The 19,027-nt window shown below is 41.6% G+C and overlaps 1 protein-coding gene across 1 annotated transcript in view; it reads left to right on the plus strand.

Annotated features, from left to right (window-relative positions):
• Positions 1-8,380: 8,380 nt before the first annotated feature.
• TERT (telomerase reverse transcriptase) overlaps positions 8,381-19,027 on the plus strand; it is a 28,985-nt gene continuing 18,338 nt past the window's right edge. Inside the window, exons 1-5 of the mRNA XM_088525873.1 lie at positions 8,381-8,647; positions 9,825-11,727; positions 12,484-12,679; positions 15,015-15,204; positions 18,405-18,587. Of these exons, the coding sequence (XP_088381999.1) occupies positions 8,417-8,647; positions 9,825-11,727; positions 12,484-12,679; positions 15,015-15,204; positions 18,405-18,587 (2,703 nt within the window). The 5' untranslated portion in view covers positions 8,381-8,416. The remainder of the gene's footprint in view (positions 8,648-9,824; positions 11,728-12,483; positions 12,680-15,014; positions 15,205-18,404; positions 18,588-19,027) is intronic.

Genomic DNA, 19,027 nt, shown 5'->3' on the forward strand with positions numbered 1-19,027 from the left:
AATATGGACTCAACAAATTACCTAGAAGCAGGGTGAAAAATAACCAGCCTGTTTCAGAACAGGCAGAATTGATTTGTAAACATTCTGAAATCTATATTCCACGGGACAGTTTATGAAGGTGGCTATGTTGATCTGGTTTTCACTATCAGGTTATCAAAAATAAACAGGTTGAAATTGAATTGTTATACCAAAATTCAAACTGCACAAGTGAATAAAAACTCTAGCTCAATATTTCGTAGTGACAGTAAAAAAAAATAGAGCACATGACTTTTAGCATGCTTAATTCCAAAAACTAGAATTGGATGACTAATTCTAATGTCTCTTTGGTCAGTGACTTTACATGGATTAACCCTGATTATTAAGTTTCTTTCCAAATGGCTGCCAACCAAAAGGTTTTCATTCAGTTGCATCCTGTTTGTGCAAAGATGTTTAACTTCAACATGCTATTGATTTGAAACATAAATAACTTCACAGAGCAAAGATCTACTACTGTGATTTGTTCCTACTTTATGAACTACACTTTATCAAGGTCTAATGTTGCAGAAGCCTAAAGGCATAAATGCTTGGATCCTCAGAAAATACAGGCTAGTGTCGAACTTCTTTTGTCATGGACTACAGTCTTTTTTTTTACTCAAGTGTTTATATGCAGCTGATGGTGTAAAGGAGTCTTGAGTTGGATATTTAACCCATTTTCATTTTAAGCTCTTAACATTGTTAGTTGTAAATAATGAGGACCGTAGATCTGTTGATTTTTATCATTAGACATGTTCAGATATACAGAAAAATGAGGTTATTTGCTATACCATGTACCTGTTTTGGATTTGTTTATAAGGAGCTCCTAGCTGTGAGGCAAATTAATTTGGGACTTTTATTTCATAATAGTAGTTCAGTGTTTATAAAATTTTATCCTGGTATCAATAATACAAAAAGCCTTGCATTCCTTTTTGTGCCATTTCAAAATAATCAAGTCACTGATTCTTTCAGAGTGTCTTCCGAAAGTCCAGAATACCGTATTCAGGTATTTAAACCATTTTAGCATTCAGTTTTGTATGTATCTTGTTGAAAAATCACTGTTGCACCTTTACATACTGTGAGTTTCTTGCTCTTCTGTGTCTCATTTCTGATGATAATAACCTCACAATATCCCATATAGTCATAAAAAATACAAAATTAGAGCATTTGAAGTCTTTATAATGAACTAGACTTTCCTGTTCAATTCACTGTTTTATGCATTCCACTTCCAAATAAAATACTTGCATATGGGACCGTTATTTTTTGTTGTTGGAAAGATGAACTATTTAGTATAACATCACAAATATTAAATATTTCAACTTTCTGGTTGTGAAAATAGATGACTTAAAACAAAAATATGGTTCTATACATGATTAATATTAAAAGTTTGAATTTTTTTCTTCTAGATCTAGAATTTTTAGAATATTGCAGCTCATGCTTGATGATCAGTATCCAGTCTACTTAAGCCTTCAAGAATAATTTAGCCTCCTCCCTTCTGTTAGGATTAACTGTGGTAAACGAGTAGGTGACCATCTCCTATTCTTACCATCAGAGCTGTAATGGGTTTGGAAGCTGTGTACAAATTAGTGACTTGTGTGTCTGTGTGTGTGCGCTAGGCTTGATTTGGAAAAGGGTTGCATCCTTTGCAAGATATTGCTGCACAATCCTTAGTACATTATAATGTGCTAGCCAGGATCATCTAAGAATGTAAGTGAAGAAAGGCAGTTTCCTGGAGCCACTTTCTGTAGATGGATGTGGCCTATGCCTCAGAGCTCTGCCCTGTAGTCTTTGCCTTCCTCCATGCTCACATTCACACCCACGACCCTTTCAGTGTGTTATTGAGACAGTATTTTCCATTTCCATGGCATACAATTTCCTGGTCTTTTTCACCTCTTAAAGGCTGTCTTCTCCAGAAGATGGTCTTCTGCCCTGTGTGGCTCTTCTTCTTTGAGGCCAGAATGTCTGAGTGGATTACAGTCTCCAACTGCTTTCTCTTGCACAAGGGAGAGGTTTAGCCTTGTACTCTGCAAGGATTAATAGTTTTTCCTGGTGGCTATTCCTGTGTGATGCTCCTGGGAACTGTGATTGCTCCTCTCTTTTCATCCTTTTGTATTGAATAACACTGCTCCTTGTAGAGTCTACTCACCAGTTTGCTCCAGATTTTTCTTTTTGCAAGTGTATTTATTGCTCTTCCCTTTCGTATCCTGTGCCCACCCCACCCAGAAATCTGATTTGTTTTTTTCATCCTCATCTCTCATCCCAGTGCATATAGCTTCAGCAAAAGGGAGCAAAATACTTTGTCTTTTAAACTAAAACAGATCGATGCAGGGAAAGTCTGGCATACTTTATCTGCCTAAGCTCAGTTAATAAAACTCTAGGACAGAATATCTTCTTCCCTATTTTCCACAGCTTACACACTGTGCAATCACATAGTAAAAGATAACCCAGTAATATGTAAATCCTGCAGTAGAGTAGATTTATATGCTGCCTGATGCACGATTGTAAGCACCTCTGGCTCTAAAATAGAGGCCAAGGGCCGGAGACCACCAGACAGACCACACCAGGGCTACAGAGTTGTGCACCAAAGGAAATGAGTTTGTGTAAGACATGTATCAGTCTCACTTAAATGAACACAGCTTGTCAATACAGTGTCACCTTTAGGAAGGTAGCAGTTCAGCAGGGACTGACCCCACAAAATATATTTCCTCTCAAACTCTTCAGTCACACTGAGGTTGCTTGGAATAGCAAGGAAGAGCCTACCTCAGGATGAGCAATGCATGTGGCCTTCTGCCATGGTTCTCTGTCAGCCTTAAGGGGTGAAAAGCATCACCGAACCTTGATTAAACAGAATTGAACAGGGAAAAAAAAAAAAGTTTGGTAGGCAAAACGCATGGCTCATACAATGCAGCTAGTGACTGAGAAGAGGGAATATAGGAGAGGGAAGTGCCCAACAGCTGTTCTAAGGAGCAACAGGCAAGCAGGGAGAAGCTGCATGAAGCAGAGAGGCAGGGGTTGCTGTGAGAGCAGACATGTCTTCCAGGAACCATCACACACCCTGTTAGAGACAGACAGCAGCCTAGAAAGTGCAGTTACAAAGCAGGGAGGAGACCACTGCAGCTCTCCACGAACATCCCCAGTTTGGGGGATTGGTATGGAAACACATGAGAGGGGCCCGACCAGTCTGTGACAGTAACTACAGTGCTTGGAGGGGCCTGTTCCCCTCCACTCTTTGCCCCACTGCAAGCAAAGTCCCATCATATAGGAGAAAAAAGTGACATTTCCAGTTGCCAAGACCACATAAAAGCAGCCAAGGCTGAAGATGGTGCCTAGCAAAGAGCAGAGCAGGTCGCTGTCACAGCAGGTACCGCTCCATAACAGACTATAGCTACAGCAGAGGATGGGGGCCCTAAAATGGGTACTCACGTTGAGTAGCTGGTTAAACGGGAGGAATGGCCTTGATTAATAGTGTGGCATTGTACAAGCCTAGTTTGAACAGCAGCGTCAGTTTGGGGATAATATCACCTGATCATGGTGATTTACTAATTGCCTTTTTTTCTCTCTCACTATTCAACAACATCATCTGTAGTACTTCAGCTTCAGATAAATCAACCAAGGTTTTGACACAGGACCCTCCTCAAGTTCATCCTGTAAATTCCTCACTATTGCCAAGTGTTCCCTCCATACTGTAATGTAAAATTTACTATTTGCATTATAGACTTCCTGACAGGTTTCCTATTTCTGATGTTTGAAAAAGCGTAGTTTTTTCTAGCTGAAAGTTGTTCATCAAAGGTCTCTGACTGCTTTGTTTTGTTTTGTTTTTTCTTTTTTGATTTAATATAACTTCAAGTTCCTGGAAGACTCCTTAGTAACAGCTTCACTTCTCATGAGAGATTCATTTTTGGCCTTTTCAGAAGGAACTCTAGAAAAAGATATGCACTGACAGTACACCTGTAAAGATGTGTCTTTAAATAGTCACTACTGAAGCTTGACCTAATATAAAAACAACTGTGTCAAATCAACTAAATGTTGGGACAAGTACATCTTACATGCTCTAAGTATAACATCTTATTTACTCTCACTTCACTCTCAGACTGTAAACACTCAGATTGTAAAGCATTTTATTTTTATCACTACACTATAATCACCTGCTTCCGAGGTAACTTTCTTTCACAAAAGCTGGTGATGGAGCAAGATGTGAATTAGTTCTCCCCTGAAGAACAAATTTGCTGAGGAGAACTGTGACTTCGTTGTTCGTTCTGGTCTGGGCTCCCTAGCACAAGAATGACACAGAGACATCGGCGCAAGTCCAACCAAGGGCCCGTAAACCCAGTAAGGGGATCATCTGTTATATACGAATATGCTGAGGAAGCTGGAATTGTTCAGCTTCGAGAAGGAAGTACTCAGAAAGATGATACCAAAATGTATAAATACTTATAAAGGAGACAGACCCAAACTCTTCGCAGTGATATCCAGTGACAGGACAAGATACAGTGATACAGTGGGCACAAATTAAAATATAGAAGATTCCAATTAAACTAAGAAAAAAAATCACTGTGAGGGTGACCAAACACTGGAACAAGTTGCCCAAAAATGTTGTGGAGTCTCCATTCTTAGGGATATTCAAAAACCAACTGGACAAGGTCCTGAGCAATTGGCTCTAATTGATTCTGCTTTGAGCAGGCGGTTTGGATTGGAGATTTCTGGAGGTCCTTTCCAGCTATTCTATGATTCTGTTATTCTTTTCCTTATTCAGCCTTCTAAAACTAAAAATGAAAATTATCCTGCTTTCTGTGACACTTAGTTTCCTTGTCTACCTCCCGAATTCTCTCCCTAGCCCAGTGGCTGGCACACAGGAAATCAGTGTGGTGGGTGCCTATGAAAAGAAACAGGAATAAAGAGACCCCCTTAGCTTGGTCTCAGCAATCCTGTCTCCTCACACCATCGATATCGCTGTTCCTACCAAGAATGCATCAGCAAGAGGCATAGCTAAGGACCAGTGAGTAGAAGGGGTCCAGAAAAATGATGACAAAGAGTCTCAGAAAGTCAGCCTACAGCAGCATCTGCCTCCCAACCCTCTGCCAGGGATCTGGGGATGTGGCTCTGCCACCCCAAGAGCGGACAGTCAAGGAGTTACTACCTCACCTGCAACCAGAACATCCTCAGCTGTGGGTTTGTCCTTTACTACCACCAAAATCCCAGTGCTTCCTTGCGCACTGCTGCTAAGGTTGTATACCTCCTAAGAAATTCCCGTTGGTGGAGAGATCCAGACCACTGTCCACCTCTTCAACAAGACCTGCACATCAACACCTCACAGATGGTCCTTCTCACTGTCATGTCCTTGGTTTCTCCAGTGTCGTACCACTGACTGCTGGCGAGAATCTTTAGTTCAGTCAGGGGTCTGGCTGCCACTTGCAAAATTAATGATCTCTTGTCCTTACTGCTGGGTTAAACTCTACATCTCTTCCTATTCCTCTTTCTCTCTTCCTAAACATGTTCCTCAGAGAAAAGGGTGGCCCTTGTACCTCCCACATGCCTGGCTGCAGTAGACATCATCCTTAGGCGCTACCTTGAAGGTACCATCACCTTTGGAGTAACTGGGGGTGGGGGAGAGTGGAACACATGCAAAACAGACCCACCAGAGGTCGGATCATGGTTATCAGCAGTACTCCCACCTGAGTACAGTTGCCGGTACAGCCAGCTTCTGCCCCCTTGCCCAAGTCCGCAGTGTCTGTGCAACCTCTCCATTGCAGCATCGCTGAGGTTCCTTGAAACCTTCTCGTGTTACCACTCTCCCTCTTTCAGGGTGCCCATCTGGTGCCTCTGTGTCTGTGGCAGGTGGGCAGTGCTGAATTAGGAGTGACACAGGAATGTCTCAATCTGAAAGCCATAAAGAAGCCAAGAAGGATTGGACTCCTCAGGCATGAAGATGAGCAGGGATGAGTTGTTTTACTTCCTGTAACACAGAGGTTGCTTTAGAAGGAAGGTACAGCCAGTCCTCAATGTGCAGGAGGATGTTGACCTCACCCTGAAGCTTCTGTGGTCCTCTCTTAAGGAAGGGAAGGTACACACTGCACTCTCCCAACATGGACACAGGTTCTACCCCTCTGCCCTGCCATCAGAACTATTTGCCTGGTAGCGCCACCTGTATCGGGGCAGCATGATGCCCTGGTCACAGGGTCACAAACTTTCCCCCTCACCAAATGAAGCACCTGAAAAAACAACCTTCTCCACACTGGTAGCTGTCAGGTGAATCCTTATAGAGAGCCAGGTACTCTCCAGTCTTTACAAAGGGGAGAACCCTGCCATGTTTCTGCAAAAAGATTCACATCAGTGTGAATTGGTGGGCTGTAACAGGACAAGGCGTCATGAGTATAAATTAAAACACAGGAAGTTCCACCTCCATGGAACTTCTTTATTGTGCGGGTGACAGAGCCCTATAACAAGCTGCCCAGAGAGGTGGTGGAGTCTCCTTCTCTGGAGATCTTCAAACCCTGTCTGGATGTGACCCTGTGCCACGTGTTCCAGGTGTCTCTAGAGGTATTTTCCAACTTCGACCATTCTGTGATTCAATCTAGCCAGGAAGCCTAACTAGAAGTTAGTCATTTCATCTCACTAACATATCTGGTTGTGTCCTGGAAGATGGCTGTGCTAGGGCACCTTTGGTCACATATCCGACTGCTTCAGAAAATGGATTGTGGCATGCAGCATTTGCCTTTCCTCACCAAGTTTTCTCTTTTCCCTTTTCCAGCCTACCTTGTCATGACTAGTATACAAGCTGTTCCATACTTTTGGTCTCTGCGCCTTTAGCACATCTTAGTTCTGAGATGCAGAGACCAGAACTGCGCAACTCACTCAAGGTGTGGGCATGAACTTATGCCATGACATAATGATCCTCTCTCATTGTCTTTTATTCCTTTCCTAATCATTCCTAACACTTGACTCACTTTATTGGCTGCTGCTGAGGATAAAGCTGTTTTTTTTTAATGGAATTATTATAACCTGAGGCTCTGAATTCTGAGTGATGATCTTAGCCCATAATTTTATATATGAAGCTAAGAATGTATTTACCTCTATGCCACACTTGACATTTATCAGCATTAAATTCCAACTACCACACAGTTGCTCAGGCAGTCAGTCTTATAACTTTCTTCTGCACTTTTATATTCTGCTTATCTCCTTGCTACTTTGAATAACTTCACCCACCAGCAAATTTTGCTACTTACTGATTACTCTCAGTACTTTTGGGTCACTTAAGAAAGTTATGCAGTGCAAACCAACGTGGAACTCTGGTGGTGGTCATCTTTATTGAAAGAACTGACGATTTATTACTACCACTCTTTCTTATCTTTCAACTAATAAGATATCCCTACCAGAAAATTCCTTTTTTTTTCCCTCCATTTATAACATTTGCTTACAAATATTTTAGGATATTTTGGAAATTCAAGTATCAACTATGTCATCATAATCTTCAAGTCTTCTCAACGATCCAAAGAAATGCAGGTTTTCAAGGCAGAACTTCTTTTTGCAGGCGACATGTTGATTGAGCAGCCTGTATTTCTCCCAGCATCTACTAATTTTATCTTCTATTATTATCCATACTAATTTTCTCTAGAGGCCCAGAGTTCCCCCAAACTTCATTTCAACTCATTTTAGTCTGGCATCATATTTGCCACCATGCAGTCTTGTGGCACCACGGAAATTTTTGAGTAAGAACAGCACTGTGAGTAAGTCACGATGTTAGCAAGAACTCACGGTGTGAGTAAGAATTCTTGAGTAAGAACCAGTGTGGGTGATTCGGCTGCTTCATTCCCGAATTTGGTGAGAACCAGTCAGTTCACTACTCGTTTGGGTAACGAATCCATCTGCATATTAATCTCTTCTACACTACTCAACTTCAGACAGATCTTCTATCGAGACCCCATCCTAAAAGGGCTCCTGTGACAAGAATCCTGCCGATTTCTTCCACGGAAAACCTACCTTAGCACCCTTCTGCAACAACTGTGCGGTCTTTGAGGGCAATCACGGCCTGTGAACCGCCAGGCTGGCTTGGCCCTCCCTTCGGGGCACTCGCCCCCACTTCATGTTGGCTCCCTCGGGGCACTAGACGGCGCTGGGGAAGGCGAGTAGCTGCGGGGCTGGACAGCGGCCGCCCTCCCTCCTCCTTCCCTCACCTCGCCCGCTGCCCATCACCTCTGCGCAGCCCCGGGGCGCGCGCGGCACCTGGCCGCACCAGCTGCGGTTTTTTTTTTCTTCTTAAGTAATGCTAACAAAAATGAATAAAAAAGGAAGCAGCCGCAGCAGCTCTTCGCAGTTTCCTGCGGAGCTGCAGCCCGTCGGCTGAGGAGGAGGTGGGGGAGGAAGGCGCGGGGCCGCGCCAGGTGGCGGCGCGCTCCGCCGGCACAACATGGCGGGCGCGGCGGGGCCGTTCGCCGCCGTGCTGGCCGCGCTGCGGGGCTGCTACGCCGAGGCTGTCCCGCTGGAGAGCTTCGTGCAGCGGCTGCGGGAGAGCGGCGCCGCGGAGGGCGAGGTGCTGCGGGCCGGCGACGCGCCCTGCTACCGCGCCTTCGTGGCGCAGTGCGTGGTGTGCGTGCCCCGCGGGGCGCGCGCCATCCCCCGGCCCTTCACCTTCCAGCAGGTAGGAGGGCGCGGGGCTGCCCCGGCGGCACCTGCCCCGCCGCGCTGCGCGCCGCGCGTGGGTGCGCGCGGGCGGCCGCGCCGCGCTAACGGTCACCGGCGGCCGTTGGGGGCGGTTGCTCCCCTCGCGGCGCGGCCCCCGAGCGGGCTCAGGGGGCGCCGCGGCTCGTAGGGCTCTTCCTGTCCTCCATTCCCGTCGCCTCGTGGCCGCGTCGCTTTGTCGGCTCCCTCGGCCCTCCTGCGGTTCTTCATCGCGGAATCCCCGTGTTTGGAGGTTATTTTTTTTTTTTCTGTAGCCAGCGTGGGGGTTCTACCCCTTTCCTCTCTCTCTGCAACGGAGAGAACGGACGGATTCCTAGTACCCACCGGTCCGTGTTTAGATAAGCTAAATTTTTTAGATTTCGATTTGCATGTCTGGGACTCTCTGACTTTGTGCTCGGTCTGTGCGGTAGGATTTAACCAAAACGAAAAAACAGAAACAAAAAACCCTACCACGGTGGGGGAAATGAAATTAGAAATTTCCGATTGTCATTAGAAAGGGCAAAAATAGCCCTTTCCTTTTGTGAGAGGATAGAGGAGAAAAGATTTGCTTTCTGAGCAGTGTTTAAGATGGAGCTTCCCAAAGCTGCCACGTGCGTGAGCAGAGTGGTGTGGCAGCACACGCCAAACGTTGCATACTTACTGAGCATTTCCTTTGAATCGTGAGCCGAAATATTCGTTAGACTTTGTTTATTTTACGCTAGCACCTGGAGGTCCCCCGAAGGGCAGTGTTTGGAGTCTTGTTGTGGTAGGGCCCGCGCATGTGCGTAGCTAGCGGCCGACCTGAAAGCCTTGGAGTCTGCGCTGCGGGGAAAGGTGAGGAGCAGCGTAGGGTGTTCCCTTGGCATGAAAGCCGGGCTCAAAAGGGCAGAAGTTAAAAGACTTCCCTAAAGTCACAATGTCTGACTGCTGAATGTAAGGAACTAAATGAAAATGAACTAAAAAAAATCTCGTGCTGCGTTTAAAAACCCTGTTTTCTAATAGGGCGCTCCTGAATCGTTAACATTGTTTTGAAAAGTTTTAATCTAAAGCCCAAGGCTAGGGTTGTGTATCTTGCATGTCTGTTTATAGAAGAGATACATTGTGGCATTTGGAAGAATCCATATAAAGTATTTTTCTTTTTTTCGTTATTTCTTCAGTTATCTAGTCAGAGTGAAGTCATCACAAGAGTTATTCAGAGACTATGTGAAAAAAGAAAGAAGAATATCCTTGCATATGGATATTCCTTACTGGATGAAAACAGTTCTCATTTCCGAATCATGCCGTCTTCAAATTTGTGCAGCTACCTGCCTAATACCGCAACAGAAACTCTTCGGATCAGTGGCCTCTGGGAAACATTACTGAGCAGGATAGGGGATGATGTGATGATGTATTTGCTGGAACAATGCGCAATCTTTATGCTGGTTCCCCCTAGTAATTGCTATCAAGTTTGCGGGCAGCCCGTTTATGAACTTATTTCAAATAATGTAGAATCACCTCTGGTGTTCGTTAAACAAAGATATTCAAAGCACAGACATAATGCCTTGCTTGACTATATGCAGAAAAGGCTTATGTTTCATAAAAAACATTTTTCGGAATCTTGCTGGTGGAAATGCAAACGAAAACCTGAAGTCCAACTGTCCGTCAGGAGAAATAAAGTAAATAACAAAAGACAACGCATGGTGGCTGGTTTGGCATGTTCTGCTAAAGATAACCTTAAAGCAAATAAACAAATTGAAATGATTACCGAACATTTGGAAAATCAGACTAGCCCAGGTTTATCTTCATCAGCTACAGCTCTGCCCTTGAAAAGGAAGCTTAGTAGGGAAAAACTTAAAATCACAGCTAAGAGAGCTAAAGTAGAGGAGAAGGCACTAGAGAAAGAAGCTGGAAATCACAATCCGAACATAAACCAAAGATTGAAAAGATGTGGAACTGGGAATGCAGCATCACTTTCTGAAAGTCTTAAAGAAAAGTACGCTACTAAACAAAGTGACAATGATATGCCTGGTCCTTCTTTAGTGAACAAATCTTACGGTGGGAAGCAGAAATTTGTTGTAGATAAAAAGGCATTTCCTGAAGGAGCTCAAAGTAACAGACCATTTAAGTCCAGCACTGAAATGCAAGTGGAATCCAATAGAAAGGGAGTTGAGATGCATACATATAAATCTCAGGTGGATTCTGTACAGCTGAAACAAACAGAAAGTGTTTCTTCAAAACACAGAAGCCTGGAAGGTCCCCTGGGTCACTTGGGAAAGAAGTTCCCAAATAAGATTTTGCATTCTGGAGTGTACATTGAGAGGAAGTCTCTTCTGTATTCTCGCTGGAGTTTCAAAGAATGTTTTCCTAAATGGTTTTTACTGAATCGCTTGAAGGGTTGTCAGGCGAGCGGCAGGCGGCTCGTGGAAGCTATATTCTTGAGCCAAAATCCGCTGGAACAAAAACGCAATCACAACCTGCCACATCTCAACTGGAAAAAGAAAAGGTTGCCCAAACGCTACTGGCAGATGAGAAATATATTTCAGAAACTAGTCAAGAACCATGGAAAGTGCCCTTACTTGTTTCTCCTGAAAAAAAATTGTCCTGTCGGAGTTTATGACAAAGATGCAGGGAAAGCTGAGCTGCCTTGTCCGTCAGCAATGCCTGGGGGAGCAGAAGTTCACAAGCAAGTAGGACAGTTTGGGAAAGAACCAGCTAGGAGCACGAGAGACAGTAGCCAGCAAAGTGGTCACACTGATGTGACAAATGACTTGTGTACTCCTCTTCAAAAACCTGCCTGTGGGAAATCACATTGCCAGGAACAAAATCCTGATGAGGTCTGTGATTCAGCCATCCGGGCGCTTCTCGCGCGGTACAGCAGCCGCTGGCACGTGTATGTCTTCGTGCGGCAGTGCTTGGAGCGTGTGGTCCCCCAAGAGTTGTGGGGTTCCAACCACAACAAGTGCCGCTTCCTAAAAAACGTAAAAGCCTTCATCTCCATGGGGAAATTTGATAAGCTCTCGCTGCGGGAGCTGATGTGGAAGATGAGGGTGAATGACTGCCTGTGGCTTCGTCTAGTCAAAGGTACTTAGTATGGTAGGCAAAGTGGGGACAAACCCTGTCCTATCTAACATTTTAGACATCACCGTAAATATTTATATAGGCTTAAATTTTACAATAGCTAGAAAAGCTCAGTGTTCATACTTACTGTCTCAGTGTTCATACTTACTGTATGATTTAAATATTTGATGGATTTAAAACAGTGTTTTTTTTTTTTTTGACTGCAGAAATAAGTTCTACGTAGAAAGTTTGAAACAAGCCAGGTCTAACTTTGAATTTATTCAGGAAATCTGAATATTGTTCTCTTCCTCAAGTCAGTTCAATTCTCTTTATTATTACTTTTACATTATACCTAAAAATGTTAATACTTTGACTTTATTTAAAAGTTTTATGCTCTAATAGACTCTTATCTCCTAATTTTCTGCAACGGAACATTTTACCGTTCCCTTCACAATAGTCATGTCATCGCACATTAAAGATCTTGCACAGTCGACTTTGTGAGAAGAGAGTAAGTGTTTGGGTCACTAATTGCATGTATTGGTATCCTTGGTGCTAGTTTGTCTCTAAAACTTTGTTTCCATCTGTTTTCTTTAAGCTTTGATATAATTATTTAGTGACAGTGAAAATGTGGAGTTGCATCTGTGCAATTGTTTGTATTTTGTGCCTTTATTAACCTCAGACTAAAAAAAAATCTGTGTGCTTTTTTGTTTGTTCTGTATTTTTTTTCCTAACACAGAGAATTGATATTTACTATAACTACATTTGAATTGTTTATTGAAGGTGATCACTTTGTTCCTGCCTATGAACATTGTTTCCGTGAAGAACTTTTGGCTAAATTCCTATACTGGCTGATGGGTACCTATGTTGTTGAGTTGCTCAGATCATTTTTCTATATCACCGAGACTATGTTCCAGAAAAACATGCTTTTCTACTTCCGAAAGCTTATTTGGGGCAAGTTACAGAACATTGGAATTAGGTAACCATAGAAAGCTTATCAAGCATTAATGAAAATACGGAACTCTTTGTTGTGCAGTGTAAACTTATAATTCTGCTTTCATTTATTGTCCACTCATCCTATTTGTTCTGTTCCCTTAATTTTCCAAAAGAAAAATAAGCCTGTGATTATACTCTGCTAGACTGGTAAGTTCAGAAATGTTTTGTGTGAGGGGAAAACTGATTGAATTTTTGATTTCTTTGACGATAATAGACTGTTGAGATAATATTAATTATGAAGAGGATTTTCTTTTGATGAGTCATAGTGGCAAAATCCCAAAGTAAGCTTTGGAAAATTAACTCTACGTTTGAATTCAGACATTAGGCTTGTATGGCTTCTATTTATTTTAATAAGAGTAACGAGTTTAAAAGTGGCAGCACCTTAGTACATTTTTTTTAGTATAGTTTTGAAACTGTCTGCTGCTACTTCATTCCTAAAAATATGTATATGATTTTAAGCCAGGGCATTATTTAGTATAAAATTATAAATGATTAAGTGAGAAAATAAGAAAAATTCAAAGGGAATTTTAATGAATAATATTGTACCCAGCATTGTCTTAGTTCATGTCTTCTGGGTTATCAGTTTAAATGAGTGGTGTCTAAGGAACCTTTAGAACTGTACAAAATGATGATATTTTCTTGTGTTTTAGTGAAATTCTTGGCTTTGCAGTGGTGTGTTGGTCTACAGTGTTAGTGTATGCGTGGGGTTTTTTGTTTTGTTTTTCATCACCCTGAGCTCAACACTGGTAATTTCTTCAATGCAGCTGCTGTGCATATGCGTTTGTAAATGGAGCCTTAGTCCAGAATATGCAGTAAAAATAGTAGTGGTAAATTTCGTTTTGTTTAAACTAACAATCTTAGTGTTGTAATTAACATTTTATGTAAAGTAAGAGCTAACATTCTTCTTTGTTTTGCCTGGAGTATTATTGAGTACTAAATTTTATTTATTTATTAGAGAATACTGTTTTTAATGGAGTCTGTGCTTAAAAAAGGTGTGTTTTTGTTTTTCGGGGTTTGTTTTTTTTGTGTGTCTGTGTGTGTTTTTTTTTTGTTTTGTTTTGGCCAGCTCTTTCTTCCCTGGTTCCCAGTTTCTCTCCCCAAAACACATTTAAGGACAGGGTGGTCTGGACTTACAAGGCTTTAATCTGAGCTGATCCCTGGTCTTCCTGTTTCCTTCCCAATTACTTTCCTGCTGTGCAGGAAGTCCCATCTCATCTTTGGCTCAGGAATTCCCTGAACTGCAGGTGATTGAAAGCTGGTGGTGGTGAGCATCCCAAAGAAGTTGGGCGAAAGAAAGAAGTGAACATGCTAAAGAAGTGGGAAAGCCGAGTGCTTTTTTCGCTTTGAGGACCAAACCCTTCCTGCCCTTACACTCAGGGTAGGATTGCTGCAGGGGTTACAGGTCTCCTACATGGCAGAAAAATCCCCTGCATTGTAGGGAGATGAGATCTCAAAGACAGCCCAACTATGCACTCAGTCCTTTACGTTCCTGTGTAAAACGGGGCTCTGAGTGTACAATTCAGAGTAGGATGGTTCAAGAGCTACTAGATTAGTGAGTGTTCAGTCTCATCATCCCTGCTATAAATGACATGAACGATACAGTGATTGTCTGTGAGATGGAATTACAGCTACTGATAAAATGCAGGTAGTGAAGTGGGCATCTGTGCCTTAGAGACCATCCATCTCTTCATTGTTTTCTACTGTTTACTTGAGCTGACTGCTGCTCATCAGGCTGGCTTCTTTGGATCCTGTTTTGGGATACCCAGCTGTCCTCCTCATCTCATATATGTGTACCCTAGGATCTCAGTTCACTATGACTTTTTTTAGGTGGCAGAGCCTCTAACCCTAAAACTCTAACACCCATTAGTGTGTAAATCCTTCCTTGGATCTTTCCTAATGTAGTTTTCAGAAAGTCCTATCCAACTAAGTAAAGATTTTGTAAGATTTTGAATCGATGGAAAATGTCCAGGTTCACATCGATTTGAATTATAATATCTCCATTAACACAAATGAAAATGTAACTGCAGATTAACTAAGTAAATCTGAAAATTATGAAATAGTTCATTATCTTAGTTTGCACAGCATCAAGTGGAGATGTATACTACTTCTCTATTGCACTGCATAGTCATTAAGTTGCTGTGGAGTTTTTCTGAAATCCACAGATTTCTATTTGGTACCTTAGATTGATGCCAGTTTCTGCAGTAGCATTTTAGTGTGTGTAATTCTTAGTAGATTATTTAGCTGCAGTTATCATAAAGAAATGAAATATTTGTAACCTGCTTCATTTTCTCTTTACTGTCTATGTGTTTATATTTTAGAAACCACTTTACCAAAGTACAGCTACGTGCTTTATCTTCAGAGGAGATAGAAGCTATCCATCAAAAAAAACCCATTCCTATGGCATCAAAGCTGCGGTTTATTCCCAAATCAAGTGGGCTAAGACCCATAGTAAGAGTGAGTGGTGTTGTTGAAGCAAGAGCGTTCAGCAAGGAAAGCAGAGAAAAGAAGGTTTTTATTTTCTTTATTGTCTTATGGATTTGATGTGGGCAGCTTATATGAGGGTGAGTGGGCTTCTTTTTTTAATGTTACTGGTTAAAGTGAGGAACTGGTGTCCTCAGATTGAGATTGAATGGGCTATTGTAACTTAGCTGAGTTTCTTCTTCTCTTGTGCTTAATTATTGTGAGCCTCCAATAGCAGAATCACACAGTTTTGTTTGCAAGCCTGTCTTAAAGTGAGTTTCATGTGATAATATGCTTTCTTCCTCTCTGCTTTCTCTCTCCTCGCCTTTGCCTTGCTAATGTTGCCAGAGTGCTTGTCTTTGGCCATCCATGGGGATAGGAAGTCTCAAAGGCGTTAGGTACTCAATGTTGAGTACAATGTGTGTACTAGGGTATTTGTTTGACTTACCAGGAGGAGAGGGACAGATGAGTCTAACCCACTGGGATATATATGAGTACTTAATCAGCTAGCTGGCTCTTTTGCCAGGTCAACCCTGGGTGTCCATCCCACTTTAGCAGGCCAGGCAGTGGTGAGCTGGGTGTTTTACAGGAGAAAGCCTTGAAAGGACAAGGAAGCGGGGTCAGATTCAGTAGGGAGATGGAAAGGAAGCTGGTCATCACTACAGCGTGGGAACAGATGCAGAACAACCAATTTAAATGGCCAGTTAACCACAAGACATAGTGGGAGCTAATTTCCAGTCTTTCCATGACTAAATTAATTGCTTTTCCTAATGACTGTGTCCCATTGAGTAGGATAATGTGAAATGTTCCCTAAATGGATGATAGCTCAATGCCTTCTTAGTACTCATAGTTAAGTGTGAATCCAAACTCTTATTTGCCAGACATAGCTGAAAAGCTGCTCTGAAGTATTGTTTTCTTAGTAGTCTTTTTATGGCAATCATACTGTTGGATTGGGAAGAATGCGCATGCATATTTTGGAAATAGCTGCAGTGCTTTAAAGGTGTTTTTGTGCCTGTTGTAGTAGATGTGGCATAAAGCATGAATGCAATAAAGAAGATGAGACTTGAAGTCAGCAATGTTGATGCTTTCAGCTAACCTGCTGCACGAGAGCTAAGGGGGAATATCTGTGCCTGCTTAAAGATAGGAGCAGTGGTTTCCTGCTGGAGATTGTAAACAAACATCTGAAGTCTTCACTTGTTATGAAAATACCTCATTTGCCTAAACTAGGAGAGCACTTGGAACATAGCTGATGATTCTCATAAATGCTGTGCAAGACAAGGTAGTAGTGTTGCATCTCTTCTCAGTAGACTGAGACAGAAGTGTGTTGTGCAAAACAATCGCTTTATTCAATATGGAATTATTGCTACTGGGCTCATTTTTGTGGCTTTTCTTGGCTTTTTGTCTTCCAGCCTGCTCCATTTTTTTTTTGTCCGGTGCCATATCCAGTTTCTCTCTGCTCTCCAGTTTCTTCCTAGCATTTAAATCACAAGAGGAAAGCCAACTTCCTATTCTGTCCAATTCTGACAACATTTCAGATTTTAGAGTGAAAGCCGATCTCAAATTTTGAGGATAGTGATGGCTGGCTCTGTAGCTATACAGTGGAATGTATCAGATAGAGATATATCGCCAATAAAATCTAGCTGATTCATGATTCACGGGCAACTCCATTTTTGCTCTGAAAAAGTGATGAAATAAATTCACAGAAGTGGATTAATCTGATTTTTTTTTTTTGAGTTTATCTTCAAATTGGCATAGATTTTGTTGTGTTTTAAAGATTTGTATGTTTGCTTGGCAACCTTCTTAGCTTTTTAAACCACTATTATTGCCCCCCCTCCCATTTTTATAGTGCAAAGTACAAAACAGTGTGAGGGAGTGCGTTCTTAAATGCACAAAACAAAACAGACTTTTATAGATTTTTCACTACATTCTGCAAAGATTCCAGCAGATACTTGAATTGTGCAAAATATTCTTAGCTCTGTTGATAAGATCTGTACTTTGAAATTAGTAAGAGGCTGGAGGGAATTCCTTCTGCCATTAAAAATTAAAATAAGGAGCTGTTGTGAATTTGTGAATACTTTTCTTTTTTCTTAGTTCAAACCAGTCTTTGAGCTCTGAAGCCTTAATTGCCATGCTCTTATTGACACCGCCTGCTAACATCCTTAAGGATGTTTTAGTGACATGAAATAATTTAATATTAAAGGAAGCATCCTGGGAGACCTAAAAAGGGAAGAAGGAACTATTCTGTTGAATGTTACTTTGATCTTTGTGCTTCTTTTTGTGTTCATGAGCTACATCTTTTCCTTTTGGACTATATTTAAGTACTGCGCCTATACTAGCAAGGATGTCACAGGAGTAGTGGTCAGGAAAGGGCTTTAATTTTATATAACAAAGATTTGTGAAATTGGTTAAAACCACTTTGCCATATCAACCAATTAATTAACAAAACTTGTTACTGTGTGTAAAATGGTGAAGTTGGACCATGCTGCTTCACAGGCAGTGGTACTCAGGTACTTCAATGTACCTGAGTTTTGGCAGCTTTTCATTGAAAGCGGTATTATTATTATTATTATTTTTTTCATCTGGTTCAGATGAACCAGAAGGCTTAAAGTTAGAAATTTCCATTCTTCTGTATCGTGATCATAATACTGCCAGTGAAAATAAGAAGACTTTTATGTTCCATGTATGTGTCTTGGAGGATTTCTTCAAACTGGTTGAATCTTATTTCAAGTTTGCCCTTTCAACATTCTTTTATAGCGACATCTGGTAGTTTTTTCCTCAAGGTATTGACAGAGCAACATCTCCATAATGAAGCTGCCAGACTTCTGTTCTGTTGCACTGTCCCCACAGCTGGGAGAGTTAAACCTTAGCAAAAGCATTTGCAGGTGATCCAGAGAACCAGCTAACAGATGTGTTTGTAGCCTAAGAAAAGTTACCTTGTAACTGGTAATGGTTTTATTTGCTGAAGTCCCTTTATTAATGTTCTTAACTATCATCACTCCTTGATTTCTGAGCATTAAACTTAGAATAAACGGTTTCTCTACCTCTTAAATGTATCAATCTCAGAGGCCTTTTGCCATTTCTGTTTAGTCACTGGAACTGTACTTGGGCTTTCGGAAAGCTGTAATTGATCAAAAATACAGTAAATATACAAACTGCCTCTCAGATATTGTCCAGCTGTAAAATGTCTGTATTCTGCAGAATTTAATATTTTTCAACATACTTTGGGTGGTTTTCTTTGATCTCTTTAGGTTCATCACTACAATACTCAACTGAAAAATCTATTTAGTGTGCTAAATTATGAAAAGACTATAAATGCCACATTCCTAGGCTCATCAGTGTTTGGGAAAGATGATATCTTCAAGATATGGAAGAAATTTGTTACAAAGGTTCTTGAATCGGGTGGTGAGATTCCTCATTTCTACTATGTCAAGGTATACTTTTTTTTTTTTTCCTTCCGTAGTTGAAACTAATCCTTCAAATTAACTGCTGAAGATATTTTTACAACTGTGAGCTGTGCATGTTGTGTTTTTCTTAAAAATCACCTAACAGCAGAATTCTGACTTAATTTTCTGTTTCTGAAACTGTACTTCCTTTTGTTTCTCTCAGGTGCTAGTTATTGCTTCAGATCATGCACTGGATTTTTGCAATTACATTTACTGGGCATAAAGATGAGACAAAACTGTAAATATTGAGGGACAGGACAATTTTACGGAAGTGTCGGGGGGGAGACAAAAAGAAAACACGGAAAACGGTGTGAATTTGGATAAACACAACATCTTTTGATAAATAGGTGTCTTCTACCTTCATACTATTCTTTTCTGATGAAAGTAGAAAACCTGAACTGTAATATGTCTTTGCCCAAGTTTCTTCT

This window comes from Tinamus guttatus, unplaced genomic scaffold, assembly GCF_059628265.1.
Source record: "Tinamus guttatus ecotype Peru unplaced genomic scaffold, ASM5962826v1 Tinamus_guttatus_pri_ptg000025l, whole genome shotgun sequence".
NCBI classification, from domain to species: Eukaryota; Metazoa; Chordata; class Aves; order Tinamiformes; family Tinamidae; genus Tinamus; species Tinamus guttatus.